We start from the raw sequence: 15,948 nt of genomic DNA on the forward strand, positions 1-15,948 counted from the left end.
TATACCAATTTACAAGTAAAGTCTATACAGGGTATAGGATTAGTGTCTATAAGTAGTAAGTACAAATATATATAGCTTCTGAAACAGTATGGAAAATGGCATGGAATTTCTGTATAGTCTTCACCTTTCATAAAATGAAACAGCAATATAAATCACAGATAAAAGAGTGGACAGATGTGGCAAACTGAATACATTTCTGGCAAAACGCCTAGATGAGTGACCATCCAACTCAATCAACTCTCTAACTGTTGGACCAACACCAAACGTGTTTTAAGCCTGGAAACTCCACTGAAATAGCCGTCCCTGCTTTTTTATAAAGCTCGCGGATCTTCTGGGTCAGGCACTCACGCCTTTTCAATTTCCTGGGCATGACATCACAAACAGTCAACCATCAGATTTATATGGTATCCTTGATTATGTGGAATATCATAGACACCCTGCAGGATTGATTTATGCCTTTGACTTTGTCTCTGCAGCACATACTCTACAAATGTTCAGCTGGGATTACTGCTTGGTCCCAGTCTCTTCTACCACTGATGTAAATGACGCATCTTTCTTCCACTTGACTCATATTCCGCCTCACCCACACCTTCGCCTGGACAAACATCTACCATCTAATCTCAGCCCATCTAATGCAGAGATTCTCCTCTTCCCTTTCTGTACCTTTTCTCACAGGAAACTCATCATCATCCTACATACTGAAAAAAAAACTACTGTGGTATCATCAGAAACTGCCAAGAGATCATCCACCCGTCTGAAACAACATTGTCTGCTGTCGTTCAAGTTATCATCTCTCAACATGCCTCAAGCAACTCGCTTCTTACTGCATTCCCTGCATGTGATATCAGGCTACTCTGTCTCTCCCAGAATACTCCTGGATGTCTTATCATTGTCTGCCTGAAACTTGACTCTCCTGCATCCTTAGTTCGGCACTGTGGATCAGCTGATGTTAAGTGCCGACTCAGTGGGGCAACAAGATACGTGCTATTGGCAACCAATGACTCAAAGGTCCCCAGAATGAATACAGATACAGCAAAGCAAGGCTATGGCTTAGATCTGGCCCATGTCTGTGTGAAGAGCATCTTAGCAGTCTATGCCACTCAGGACCACGTCATCTGGTTTGCTGCATCTTTACCTCATCAAAGGAACATGTAAACTCCATCTGTACTTTCAAACACTCACATTTAGCTCTTTTTGGGGAAGGCAAATGTAAAATTTCAATAAACCTTGAAAAAGATCATGAAATAAACATTGTACAGAAGTAACAATATTATTGCAATGAAACAGTGCCGAGCATGATGTCTTAATGATTAACAGTGAGGAATGACAGGAATCGAATGGTAATCTGAAAATTAGGGTCAGAACATAGTTCAGAAACCAGAGTAATGCAAATGGAAAGTCCGAAGGACAGTAAAGCATGCCAGAGTTCAGAAACCACTGGCATACAAACAGAAGTACAGCAAGTAAAAGGTTCAGTAAGGAGGAAGCTCAACAACCCATAAAAAAGTTGATTCAGAGAAGGTCCTTATGTCTCCCGTAGGTTAATCAAGGAATGAAAATTGAGAGTGTCCAGAATGCAGGTTGCTCTGGTTGGATGCAGCTGCACTGTGTGGATTATTGACTTGATACAGGAGTAACAGTTATAATATAATAACTTAACTGTGACAGTCTGAGAATCGATCCTTGATGGTTTTCTCTACCTTGCATATGGAAATACAGTCTTCCATTCAATCCATTCATTATATGCCAATTTCAACATTATGGATGTAACATTTATACTCATAATGGCAAACAAAATGCCCCAGAGCATGGACAACAATGAGTCTATTTACCTACCTTTTCATGTAACCTCTTGGGTGTTGCGGATGCGGCATAGAACAGACCTTTGCTTGGAACTGCCCTATACCAAAGCATAGTGCAAGGGTGGGGCCCTGATCCTGGAGTGCCGGTCCCAGCCAGGTTTTCTATCATGCCTGGTCTCAGGCAGATAGTAACTCATCAGGTAGGATAGAAAACCTGGTGCATTCTGGCATTCCAGGATCAGGGTTGCCTACCTATTGGATAGTAAGACTATATACTGCATAGACAAGTACAATTTCCTTCAAACCTCAGCTCTGCTAGCAGTTTTATAAATTGAAATAACCGGCCCAAAGGCCCCTTCTCTCTGTCTTTTTTTTTTGACGGAAACAGTGTCTGACTTTTTTTTAATGCTTTGAAGCACACTTCAAACCTAAGGATTTTTTTTTCTAAAGGGTAATTGGAAAGGCTTATGTGCTGCAAAACCAGTTTTAATCAAGTTACTAGAAAAGGAGTAATGGTCAGTAATTATGTTTGAAAATACTGAGAGTGCCCCCTGTGGTGTACCTCCCACAAATGAACCTGAACATCAGATAAATAACAGCTAATCCGTGTACGCCAATGCTTCTTCTCCACACCCCATTGGGTAAATGTCGCAGTGATGCAACAGTATCAGCAGCTGATGGTACTGTGGTAATATCTCCAGAACCAGAGCAACTGGGGAAAAAGCTCATGAAGCTGCTCTCCTAAACGGTGCACTTATGCACTGTTGCGATTCTTGTTCTTTTGAACAATTCTTAGATTTTTGTCTGAACTCTGTCCCTGGCCGTAAGGTGGGGTGGGGGGGAGTCAGGATGATTCCAAGGGCCCCAGAGTGACAGGGGCCCTAAAAAAATTGGAAAATAACTGGATTGGTCTAGACTGGGGGGCCCAATACGATATGCTTTCATCGGGCCCAAAGTCTTTTGCAACGCCCCTGGTCCCTGATCATCTGCGTGTATAATTAAACCAAAGTGAATTTAGGAAAGAAAGATAGCACTATACCTATCAACACTATATCTATTTCTCTTACTCTAGTGTTTTTCCACCACCAGCCTCTGTTCTGAAGACATCTACCCTCCTAAGTATGAAGTACCTTTAATTTGATTGGCCTGTGATGAACTGGCGTTCCATCCAGGATGTGGCCAGTATTGCAGTGCATAGCTTTCAGCACCTGGACTGTGTTAGTGGTTACGGATGAAGGGTGGATGTATAATAAATTAACAGTCATTTTTGAAGCTGGGATGACAAATTAAAACACAAAGGCGTCTTGTATGCTGCAAATTAAGTCGCACAGGATACCTGGAAACACTGTGAGGAGATCACAATGGGGGGGGGTTAGACAACAATTTGGCAGTTTGCCAGCAAATCTATGATCACACATTCCTGCAAATTACAGGCAATCCAGAAAAAGAGCCCAGCTCAAACAACACACCCTGCCACTTTGAGTTGTTCAAAAACTAGCTGATGACTAAAAGTAACAGAAACAGGGATAGAGGCTGAACTGAGTCTGAAAAACACCAAAGGTAGCAGAGAGATAATGGTGTCCTCCTCGATGAGCATACCCAGTTCAGGAGGCTTCCATGCCAGATGCTTCTCACATGCAGTTTCCTGATGGTGGAATGAGCTGCTGAACCGCATTCGGCCCTCAGACTCCCTCAGGACCCATCTGTCCCAGGATCACCTCTACGAGCCTGATACCACTCCGTACTCCCTGTACGCACTTAATGTTCACTACCTGCTGATTGAATAATTGTCTTATTAGAGTCTTGTTTTGTTTTGAAGATGTTGTCTTGCTCTTGCTTCAATATTACTTACACTTGTAACTGGTCATTCATCGGAAGTTCAGTCTAGCTGCATTTATGCCTAGTTGATTCCTTGACAATGTCTTTTACAAAAACCACTAAATGTCAAACTCCACTGTAAACCACGCATGATAATCTGGGTGCAATCTAGTTACAGAGGTAAACATGCTAGGCAACTCTATGAGAAAGAGGAACTTCAAGAAAGAGGAACTTAATAGCATAATAACTTATTGCTATTTAATACATTTAAAAAGTCAATGCCCCAGAGAGAGGTTTAGCTGTAGGAGGCTAGCATGTAACATATAAATTTACATGCCATTTTATGTCATGGAAAGAGGGTTTTTGTAAACTTAATCAATCCACTATCCATTACACTGGAAATAGTATTCATAAAGCTTCATTAATTATTAATAGGAATTGAATTAAATCTTTGAAAATTTGTGAGTGAAATATGCATGTCTTAGCAAACTGCGGCCAATCAAAATGTATATGTTACACAAAGTGAAATTATTAAAATAATACATATATGTTTTGACAGTTTCACACAACTCCCAGGGAGAATGTTTTTATTATCTAAATTTGTATTATCTAGATTATTTGCATTTTCATAACATCAAGGAGTCGTGGGAAATGTAGGATTATAAACCAGACTGAGGATGAAATCCCACTTGTAAATACGAAACCATGGTACAGCATAATTTTGAAAGATAAAAAGGCTGTCGCTGCTATCACAAGAGTATGTGTGTCAGGTGACACTAAAACCAACAAAATGAACAAATAAAATATGCTCTCCATGTATCCCCTGGGGTAGACTGGTAGCTAAGATAAGTAGCTAAAAGATAAATGGATGGATACCCTTTTCAAATAATTGGATATTTCTTAGTTTCCCCTCTTTCAAATGCATGTAAATCTCCTTCTGTTGATGAACTCAGGTGATGAACATGAATTCCCCTTCATGTTTTAAAATATGAGCCCACAAGGTAAGAGAGTTTTGTGATGTTTCTTACAAAAAGCTACGTGTGTCCTTGGGGTTTACATGCGTAGCAGCACTCAAACCTGAAAATATGTTCATGCTTGGACACTGGAAATTTCAAAATGGAATTTTGCCTTCTCCACCTTGGGGTGGGGAGGTTGGAAATTAATGTGGGGAGGAAAGAAAATGAAAAAAAAAGCTACAGACTTTCAAATAGGAGGGGACACAGGTACCAGCACGTTATTCACAACAAATTCTACCCCTCAGCTTCACCACGCCCATGCCATCGATTTCCTTACAACCTGCAGGGCGAGCCCCAAAAAGTGCCAGGTCCCACCTCATGGGCGTCAGTGCCCCACAAAGACGTCTGGCTAAGACAGAGCCTCGCAGCCAAAACCGCATTTAAAATTCTTCCATTTCAGCAGCATGTCCAATCAGACACCTGTAATGCTGCTCCCGATTCGGAAATATTTTCGTCAGACCAGGAGCTCAACTAGATTAGCATTTGGAACTGAGATTCAAAGAGATGCTGGCAAAGGAAAAAAGTGTAACAGAGTACACATAGAAAGGCATTTTGATGTTTTCATTGTGATACAGTTCACTAAAATACAAAACAACAAAATGAGCTTCACATCAGTCATCCCATCTCCAGTAAATAATTTAGCTGAAAATACAATCAGAACAACTTTACATAAGACATGTATTCTATCTCATACAAAGGGCAGTTCAATCTTATGGACCAATATCATCATGATTAGGCCATGTTTTGTGTAAAAATAATGGTTCCTTTAATATGTTCACAGTAGTTTACTATATTCTACTTATTTCTAAACCCAAAGCACAACCAGTGACAGTTGTCCCTCATTATTTTTCTTTGGCTTAATAGTCATAGTGATGGTATCATGCAAATCCCAGACCTCTAATTGAGGGATTTAAAGGATCAGCCCGTGATGCCTTCCTTGCATACAAATACAAAAACTCTGAAAGCACAGGCACCAGAGGGAAAGAGCCGAAGGTAGGAGAAACCCAGCCAGCCACAGCAACTGCCAGCACATCCAGCGGAGATCCGCACATCCAGCGGAGATCCGCACATCCAGCGGAGATCCTACGATAAGATTTCCGGCGTGAAAACCGAATCGACAGCGGAATCGACTTCCTGCAGGGATAACACATTTATCCCTAATTGTCACTCAGATGTGACAAGAGTAGTTCAATTTCAGACGTGACAATAATTAGAACAGACACAATATTTCATCTCCTCCCCCCTTGGACATCACAGACCCATGAGATAATTAAAACCTGCTCATCTATCAGTCTGTGTTTTTGCAGGAACGCAGTGGGTACTTCACAGTAAGCACCCATGTGGGGTCCCAGTTCCGCCAGGATGTGGGTTCTTTTCCCCTCACACCCCCCATTCCCCCCCCTCCCCTTTTATTTACACATGCATTTGTTTGATTTAGTGGGGTAAAGAAAACACCCTTATCACCCTCATGAAAATGTCTCACCAGAGGAGTATGCTACATGCTGCTCTGCATATGGATGTATAAAATTGAGCACAAGCACTTACCTTTCCAGGCAACACTATTATTTACAAGTGCTAGTAACACACCAATTCTTCTCCTGGTATCAAGCACCGTGAAAACCACTAAAATGATAGGACCTACCAAAATTAAAATGTGTCGCTGTATGGATGCTAAGTCAATGAGGCTTGTGTTAGTGTCTAATGTTTATTTAGGCATCATGTATTATTATTTTTTTTATCTTTGTATTACATCAAAAATATTTAATACATTATGTTAGGGGAACTAATTCCATATACCAATTTTATTTTATTTTTTTACATATTTTACTTTTAGTGGGTAGCATTTATTTTGTGACAAACTATTAATGTTTTTTATAACATCAACATCCATATCCATACATCCATCTGTTCCTCCTTTCACCCATCTTAGACCAGTTTATTAACTACAGGATATGGGAAATGTAAATAAAATAGTTACTCTTGTTAACAAGTTTTGGTGCAGGTCCAATTGTATTGCTTATATTTTCAAAAAAATAAATTTCAGTACATCATGACAATTCATTTTTTAACAAAAATGACGAAGGACTCCAGGGCAGGTGTTTTGGCAAAACAAAACCTGGTTGTAGTATTGACCCCAAAAGAACAGTAAATAAGGAAATAAGATTGCAAGGGATCAAAAATGAGAGGAGTGAAGCATGGAAGGGCACAAGCAACACAAGGGATCAACATCAATGACTGGACTGGAGAACACAGGTCTGGGAAGCACATATATATGAGACTAATGAGGTAGCTAAGTAGCGGCAGCTGGGAGTAATTAACACGAGGGTAGGAATGAGAGATAAGACAAACAAATAACAGGCGTGGCTTGTTAGGGTCGCGCTAGGGAGGAGACAGGAGGTTCAGGTGTATGTGTCAGGCAGGACATGACAATACCCTACCCCCAAAGCATGCCCTGTGGGCAGGAAGGACGAACAGGGAAGGGGAAGAAAGGGAAAAAACAATAGGGCGGACTCATGGGGCTGGGGACAGTCAGATCACCAGACTATACAGGGCACAACTGGACCGCCAGGACACAAGGAATAAACAGCATAAAAAGACCGGAGGGACAGAGACCCTGGGCAAGACAGGAAAGGACAGAATCCCCCACATCAGGGAACACCAGGTGGATAATAATTTAGGACACAGGACAAGGCACAGGATGTGACTAGGGGCGCAGAATTGATCTAGGCAAGAATAGGGACAGCAAGGAAGGACATTCAGCATGACACACACCAGGAGAAGGCAGAAAGGTAGAGGAATCACAGAGAAAAGGACAGAAACACAGGAGAGGGCCACAGACGACACAAGCCAAGGTAAACTAAAGGCAGGACAGGGCAATGAGACAGGGGATAAAGCATCATGAACAGAAACAGGGAATGTCTGTGAAGTATCCCAGATCCTGGAGGGCTGGGTGGTGAACGTGGGTTGTGGGTCTTCCTGGGTCCATTCCCCAGCAAGGTGGGACCTGTCTGGACTGCAGGATGGAAGGGCCTCAGAAAGCCAGCAGGACTGCATGGCACAGAGGGAACTGCAGGAGGAGGACGTCATGGGTTCTCTTCTTGGGGCTCAGGAGGGTCACCCAGGTGGGCAATGTCGGGTGAAGAGAGGTCCGGAGGGCTGGCATAGATGATGTGCCCCTGTCTCCCACCCCTCCCTTAGACCCCAGCTAATACTGGTCACCGCCCTTGGAACTGGGACCAGAGTGGCCCAAGCCTCGGGTGGAGGTAGGGCCCACGAAGCACGACTAATGGCAAGGCCCAAGTGTTCTGGAGTGGTATCCTCTGGATCTATCCCCTCTGGGCTGACGGTGACCAGCAAGGAATGAGGAGACCAGCTGGGGTGAGCCAGGAGATGCCACGGTGATGACAGAAGATGAGATGGGTGCTGGCAGGACACCGGGAGACAAGGCAGGCGCCAGCAGGACACCAGGAGATGAGTTGGGCACTAGCGGAACATCAGGAGACAGGCCTGGAACTGGCAGGACATCAACAGGGCAAGGCCACAAGACCTGGTAGTGAGCAGCATACAGCAGGGACACCTGGAAGTGAGCGGGTACACCCGGGACGCCTGGAAGTGAGCGGGTACACCTGGGACGCCTGGAAGTGAGCGGGTACACCCGAGACGCCTGGAAGTGAGCGGGTACACCCGGGACGCCTGGAAGTGAGCGGGTACACCCGGGACACCTGGAGGCGAGCAAGGTGCAGCCAGGACACTGCGATTAGGTTCAGGTGGCACGGCTGCTGTGGGGCCAGGTGTGTATGATGTGGCCCTTCCTGAGCCGGGAGCCTGTGACTCAGTTGGAGCTTCCTTCTCTGACCCGAGCGCCTGGAGCATGGGTGGCATTGCCCATTCTGGGCCAGGAGGCTGAAGTACGGGCAAAGCAGTCCTCTCTGGGACAGGAGCCTGACGCAAAGCTTCCGGGGACGCGGCAGAAGTGAAGACAGATTCTGGAGGCCTGGCAGAGGAGAAGATGACCCCTGCTGGGTTGGTTCTGGAGGCTCCAGACGAGCAGTGGCTTCTCCCAGGTCAGACTCTAGGGGCTCAGGAGAAGCAGATGAAGCCCCTACTCGAATGGACTTCAGAAGCCCGAGTGGAGTGGCGGCCCCAACTGGGCTAGGCTCTGGAAGAACGATGGTGGCTTCAACTGGGCCAGGCCCTGGAAGTGTAGTGGAAACCTCTTCCTGGGCCAGGTGCTGGAGACACGGTGGCAACCTCTTCTGTCCAGGATTCTGGAGGCATTGGGGCCGGGGGGGCGACAGCCTTGGACACTGCTAACTTCCTCAATTTCTTCCACCTGCAATGGGAAACAGCAGGAGGGGCTATGGCGAGTTCTGAGGTGCCGGCGTATGGATCTGCACCGCGGGGTTGCGCCTCCACATCAGGTGTTAGTTCAGGAGGATGAAGTAGTCCTTGGTTTGCAGGTGGGGTGGCTCTAGCAGATCTCACAGCTCTGGTGTTCTTGCTGGTGTTTGGATCCAGGGAACACAGGGAATCCATTCCACGGGGTGAAGGGAAGCCTGGAAGCCAGGGCTGACAGTACAGCAGTAAGGTTTTTTCCGAAGTCCAGTCATTCTGTCATGTAACGAGAGACGAAGGACTCAAGGCCAGGTGTTTTGGTGCAACAAAATGGGGTTGATAATACTTTAAAGAACAGTGACTGAATATAAACAGTGATGAGTGATCAAAAACAGTAGGATCAGAGCAAGGCAGGGCACAGGCACCACAAGGATTTGATGTCAATGACTGGACTGGGGAACATAGGATTGGGAAGTATGTATATATCAGACTAACAAGGGAACTAACAAGAGGCAACTGGCAGTGGTTAACATGAGGGTTAAGGACGAGAGGTAACACAAATGAGTAACAGGGTCACTCTAGGCAAGAGACAGGAGGATCAGGTGAACGTGGTGGGCAGGATGTGACAGAAATGCTTTGTATAGAGCAGGGATAATTTCATTTTTGCTATTTTCATGTTTTCTAGTAAGACATTTATGGAAGAAATGGTCAGAAATATGAAGAAATGCTGTCTTGGTAACTAATGGTTACTTCCACATACATCCATAGTTGACAAAGTTGATAAAGTGAAGTTGTTCTTTATGTACATGTTTATTTATTATTGTGTAGAAAGATCCATCATATTATCATTCTTTGTTGTTGAATTAATGTCATTACAGATAAGGTAAAATTCAATGAGAAGGAAAATTTCCTGCCCATAGCTGTGTACATCTATTGATTCTTAAAGGAAAGTTTTAAATGAATGACTTATACAAGAGCCAGTTGTATAGATATATCTAGTGAGAGCCACCTCTGGAGATTAGTGGGAATTTTCCAAGCTAAGCATTTGCTGTAGAGCACTGTTTCTTAACTTGGTCCTTGGGGGAGCCCCAGAAGGTCCATGGTTTTGCTCCCTTGCAGCAATAATGTGGACTGTCTGGCAGGGAGCAGCGAGAGAGCAAAAACGTGGATTATCTGGCAAGGAGCTGGGAGGGAGCAAAAACGTGGACTGTCTGGCAGGGAGCTGGGAGGGAGCAAAAATGTGGACTTTCAGTCAGGGAGCTGGGAGGGAGCAAAAATGTGGACTGTCTGGCAAGGAGCTGGGAGAGAGCGAAAATGTGGACTGTCTGGCAAGAAGATGGGAGGGAGCAAAAACTTGGACTATCTGGCAAGGAGCTGGGAGAGAGCAAAGATGTGGACTGTCTGGCAAGGAGCTGGGAGAGAGCAAAGATGTGGACTGTCTGGCAAGGAGCTGGGAGAGAGTGAAATGTGGACTGTCTGGCAAGAAGATGGGAGAGAGCAAAAACTTGGACTGTCTGGCAAGGAGCTGGGAGAGAGCAAAGATGTGGACTGTCTGGCAAGGAGCTGGGAGAGAGCAAAAATGTGGACTGTCTGGCAAGAAGATGGGAGGGAGCAAAAACTTGGACTGTCTGGCAGAGAGCTGGGAGAGAGCAAAGATGTGGACTGTCTGGCAAGGAGCTGGGAGGGAGCAAAAATGTAGACCGTCAGGGGATTCCCAAGGACCAGGTTAAGAAACACTACTGTAGAGTATGCCTGGGGAAGCAGCAGTGCTGGGCCATGCTCAGTCTGATTTAACAAGGATAATTGTTTGCTAATATCACCATTCATTATGTTGGAAGATTCACAGATCTTCAAACAACGGCTGCCGGGAGGATGGACTCCCGTGTGAACCTGTGCTCTGGGAAGACTTTTTTTTAATAATATTTCCCAGGCGAGTGAAAACAAGACCAGTGCATTTTTGACACTGAGGTGCCAGGATATAGCGTTCAGCGTATTCACAGACGGTTCAACCAAAGCCTTGAGTGTTTGCAAATATACTCAGATTTCACTAATTTGAAGATCTCTACACATTATACAACAATGGAAGAAGAAAAAATTACCAAAATAACTATGATTATAAAAAGCTTCAGTATTATACCCCGCGGTTGGTACCACATTTCTAAACTGAAATCTCTCTTCAACTATGTAGTGTTGAATTAGGTCAGTGTATCTATAGAGAATGTATAGAGTGTATCTATAGAGAATGTATGGAGTGTATCTATAGAGAATGTATAGAGTGTATCTATAGAGAATGTATAGAGTGTATCTATAGAGAATGTATGGAGTGTATCTATAGAGAATGTATAGAGTGTATCTATAGAGAATGTATGGAGTGTATCTATAGAGAATGTATGGAGTGTATCTATAGAGAATGTATAGAGTGTATCTATAGAGAATGTATAGAGTGTATCTATAGAGAATGTATGGAGTGTATCTATAGAGAATGTGCAGGATGTATTACCAGATCCTAAGATCAGAGAAAACTACTCATGTGGGAGAGATGGGGGAGAAGTGTAATATGCTAAGCAATGCATGAACAGGAAGAAGCCATGTGTTTGATGGTGGAAGTCACATGTTTGGGGAATTCTGGGTAAAGGGACTGCTGCTGACATGGCAGCTAACATAGAACAGGTGAGCTGGACTTTCTACAAGTTGGAAAAGAACAGGACTGTGGTGTTGGCCTATATATACTCTGGTTTACTGTACCAGATACAGCCAAACGCAGCAGGTTATACATCAGTGATCAAAAGGAAAATGCTTACAGCATCACTTAAATACACCTGTGCACACAAAGTTACACAAAATCACTAAAACACTGAATAAGGGCAAATTACTGCCTGGAAACAGTGAAATATTACTTTCCATTTCCAGTTTATAATAAAGAATATATCTGGTGAACATCCATAATATTCAAATGAAGATTATTCACAGGCCTATAATAAAATGCACGCTTATTGGTTTAAATCTTAATTAACAAGCATTGTGCTCATAATGCAGACATGAGCTCTTTGTTTTCAAATGCTTTTGTCACCAAAGGAGAACTCTTTTAGTGTAAAATTCTGCTTTTGAAAGCCTGCTCTTTTAAATTCTGTTAAAAGGCATGATTAAAATGATTTATTGTGTGTCCTTAAAAGAGAATGACATGGCATTAAGCCTGGTATAAAGCATGGCTGAGATAAGTAACAGAAAAAAGAATGATATCCTTTTCACAGTTATTGCTAGTGTAATAAGTGACTGCATGGTCAAAGGTCTGGAACAGCAGGAAGCTTAGTGAACTGATGAGTGCCGTCTCAGGGTAAACAGGGAGAGATGCCTCACAGCCAACTTATGAATCCGATCTTATGAAATCACATGATTTATGCATGATTTTAGTATAAAAACTGCTATGAGACCTCAGCAACAACAATTAATGCTTTAATGGCTGCCATGAGGGAAGTTGTTTGACTTGGGAAATATATTCATTCATTCATTCATTCGTTCACTCATTCACTATTAATTCATTTGCTTGTTTCATTATTCTGTTTTAGAGCCACTAAAAGTGTGCTAAGCACATTGAATCGGTTATAAACCCATCTGTTTAACACTCCCGGTCTGTCTTGTGCTTTGACAGGGAACATATTAAAAATAGGTATGTTCAAGTTCATCATAGAAAAAAATATAAAGTATGGTTTATTCCAAATGGTCGGTGGGTGGCTTCTACATTGTGTCAGGAAAAGGTGAAGATCACGCTGCTTTGCTACATTTTTTGTTTATCTTCCTGAGACCCGGCCATCCATTCATTTATGTCCATTGCAGTGGACATTTTGTTTTTGCATATATCTTTTCACTGATGTAAGGAAACATATTTATTCCTGTTGTACACTAAAGAGGACATGCTGTGAAATTAAAAATAAAAATAAATTTGAAAAAAGATTTCCTCCAAAGACACAGAAGATCACAATTAACCTAAAACTGAAGGACACTTTTTTCCTTGGGTCTCAGGAGGATATAGTTTGTGTTTCAATAAGCCATAAAGGTGTTTTCAGGTAAAGTTATTATAAAAGGAGTCAAAGAAAGGTAAATTCTCTCATTTGAGCATGCTAACTTTCAATATTTCATATTGGGAGTACTACTTGGCATATGTATAATATAGACTTGGCCAAGACTTAGACATTTAACCATAACCCACGTCATCTGAGGAAGTTCTGTCCATTGCAAGAAAGACTTGGTCTGCAATAATAATGTTACTTCTATGGTACAAAACAGCATGAAACATTTAGTTAGATTCGTTGCCATTTCTTACAGCAATGCTACAGTAATGCAAATACATTTCATACCCCATAGATCACCGTCACATACATACTGGTCTCAGAAATGACGAAATCTGTTGACCTCAAGTTTAGTAGTACTCCGTAAAAAGTCCTTTGGTTAAACATAATTGTGCATTAATATACGCAGGGAAACACGGAGGCATCTATTTTTTAAGTTTCACGTCGAAGTGTTCTAGAAAGAAATCGCAAAAAATCACGGAGCTGTTCTTAGTGATGGTGCTGAAACGCCGCTTTGTAGGTGCGTCTACCCCAAGCGGCATCGATCGCTACCCTGGAAATCAATTTTTATCTCTCTCATCGCAAACATAGCTGCTGGCCAAAAAAAAAATCGACCAACAGATAAAAGAGAATGTATTCACATATTACACAGAAGGAAACTTGCATTTTAATAGCGGGCATTAGTATTTCTCTGGTTTTCAGAGTGAAAGACGTTTGCAGCACAACTGCTACTCAGAAGCGTCGCTCGGCAATTTCATATATGCATGTTACAACTTTTGCAATGTTTGCAATTTAAAAAATTCAGAAGAAACGGATGATTTATAAAATTTGCGTAGCTTATTTCTATATTCTGTGTCTAACGTTGACACTGTTGGTATTTCTGAGCAAACACCAATGCATGTGCTGGCATTTACATAAATCCTTACCTGAAAGAGCCGCAAAATGTTCGCGACCATGATGGATACCGAACTCGCCGACGCTCCTATGACCCCGACAACTTTCTCGGGCTTGACAAAAACAGGAGGCTCCCCGTTCGTGCATCTTACATCCGAAGTGTCTTTTTGTATAAGAGCCTGTACGAACGTAAGGGACTGTTCCAAAGCGTAAGTGTCCCTGGAACAGGTATCTAACACACGAGCACCTAAGGTGATATTTGGCAAAAGGTCGTCGTCGCTGTTTATCTGGTCCAAAGCGTACATCATAGCCTCCAGCCTGTGGATCCCGTTCTCCTTTTTGATATCTCCGCAAGGCATCCCAGGAAGACCCCGAGCATGTACCGGGAAAAGGCCGCCCAGAGTCAGATCGCCTTCGATTCTTATAGAATGGGGCGCATAGATTTCCTGCGACAATGCCAACTCCAGAAATGGTTTCATCACCCAAAACACTTTCCATATAAAGTGGGACTTCAATCCGGTGCTTTTGGCCATAGCTCTTCTTCCTGCCACGTACTTCGATTCAGTGGAAAAACAGACACAAGGCACTTTTAATTTCTTAAAAATCGATGAGGTCGGAAGTAAAAAAAAATTAAGCCCATTTCATTTTTTTCCTTTGAAACTGAACTTAACAGGTGGAGAAGCTAAAACACGATAACAAAAACAGAGCAAAAACACAAAATAATACGATGGAATAATACGCTATTCACCCAAACAGCGCACACGTCTTGCCAACATCGCTAGGATCGGCGTCGCTTGTTGCTCGGAGGGACATTATATATTACAAGAGAAACCCACTGATAGGGTGAAAAACCAATATTAGTAACTCAACAGATTGTTGAAGAATGCATATTAATACGAGCCACAAAATCTCAGTAAGCGAGTAAGTGTAACATTATTCCAATCAGAAATCGGGGTCGGTCGGAGTCCCACGCTGAACGGATAACGTTGTGCCACGGTCCATAACTACACAGCAATTATGTTGTTGTAAACTGGTAACTAAACCACCCGGTAGCAATGAACACGTACCTATGCTTAAAAAGTTCAAGAGAAAAAGTATATCACATGCAGATTCTAAAACATTGCAAAATGATGCATGCGGTAGAAGCGCTTCTTTTTAGATCCAGCGGGACTGCGTGGTATCCATGCCTCTCAGATGAACTCCATATCGGTTAAGGTATGTGCAGCCTTAGGAAGGAAAGTCCATTCGGTATTTGACGCCTCGCATCACAGAAAAAATACCAAAAAATACTGCCGACAAAGCAAGGTACCGCAAGTGTCTTCCCCTGAGTCAATGGAGGGGATGACGCCTCCTCTCACTCCACCAGGAATCAAACATTCATTTGTTAAATGACTCAATGTTGAGATCTTATTACTCGCGATCAGTCTTCAGTTCCACAGGTTTCCGTGGGGGAAAAAAATACAGAAGCTACGTCATTATCAAAACTATGAGTATAATCCCCAAAAGTAGTAGTGTAGCAACAGCACGTGCCCAGCTTCCCGAATTGTGCAATTAAAACGTCATTAACTTTGAAGTATTTGGTGTGTTATCCGCAGGGCTGTCTTTCTGATTCAATTATGTTATGGAGAAATCATGTCGGCATATTTCATCTTATGTGCTGAATTATGCATCGGGGTGAATGTCCAAAAAACTAGATTCCATTGGTCCATTGCTTTTTTCTTCAGTATCCGGAATTCAATTTTGCGTGTCGTGTAACACAAAAGAGGGAGAAAACGCTTTGACAGTCGCGTACCCAGCTGTTTTTTCCCCAATGTGAGGGCTCTCTCTCTCTCTCTCTCTCTCTCTCTCTCTCTCTCTCTCTCTCTCTCTCTCTCTCTCCCGCACGCACTCCATTTCTCTCTCGCTTTCTCTCAACGCGTACTGGCACACCTCCAATCCGTCACTCCAATTAATAAAGTATATCTCATTATTATAAATTTACTGACTTTGATACATTATACTCCAGCGATTTTCAGC

At 43.0% G+C, this 15,948-nt stretch overlaps 1 protein-coding gene across 2 annotated transcripts in view; it reads right to left on the reverse strand.

Annotated features, from left to right (window-relative positions):
- Positions 1-15,743, reverse strand: part of grm7 (glutamate metabotropic receptor 7) — a 151,831-nt gene extending 136,088 nt beyond the window's left edge. The window contains exons 1-2 of one of the 2 annotated variants that reach the window (XM_023811342.2): positions 15,000-15,743; positions 13,965-14,486 (exon numbers count right to left, since the gene is read on the reverse strand). In XM_023811342.2, the coding sequence (XP_023667110.2) occupies positions 13,965-14,465 (501 nt within the window). In that variant the 5' untranslated portion in view covers positions 14,466-14,486; positions 15,000-15,743. Of the gene's footprint in view, positions 1-13,964 lie in introns of both variants that reach the window. The other variant, XM_023811341.2, reaches the window with a different exon arrangement.
- Positions 15,744-15,948: the final 205 nt, after the last annotated feature.

This window comes from Paramormyrops kingsleyae, chromosome 8, assembly GCF_048594095.1.
Source record: "Paramormyrops kingsleyae isolate MSU_618 chromosome 8, PKINGS_0.4, whole genome shotgun sequence".
Classification (NCBI taxonomy): Eukaryota; Metazoa; Chordata; class Actinopteri; order Osteoglossiformes; family Mormyridae; genus Paramormyrops; species Paramormyrops kingsleyae.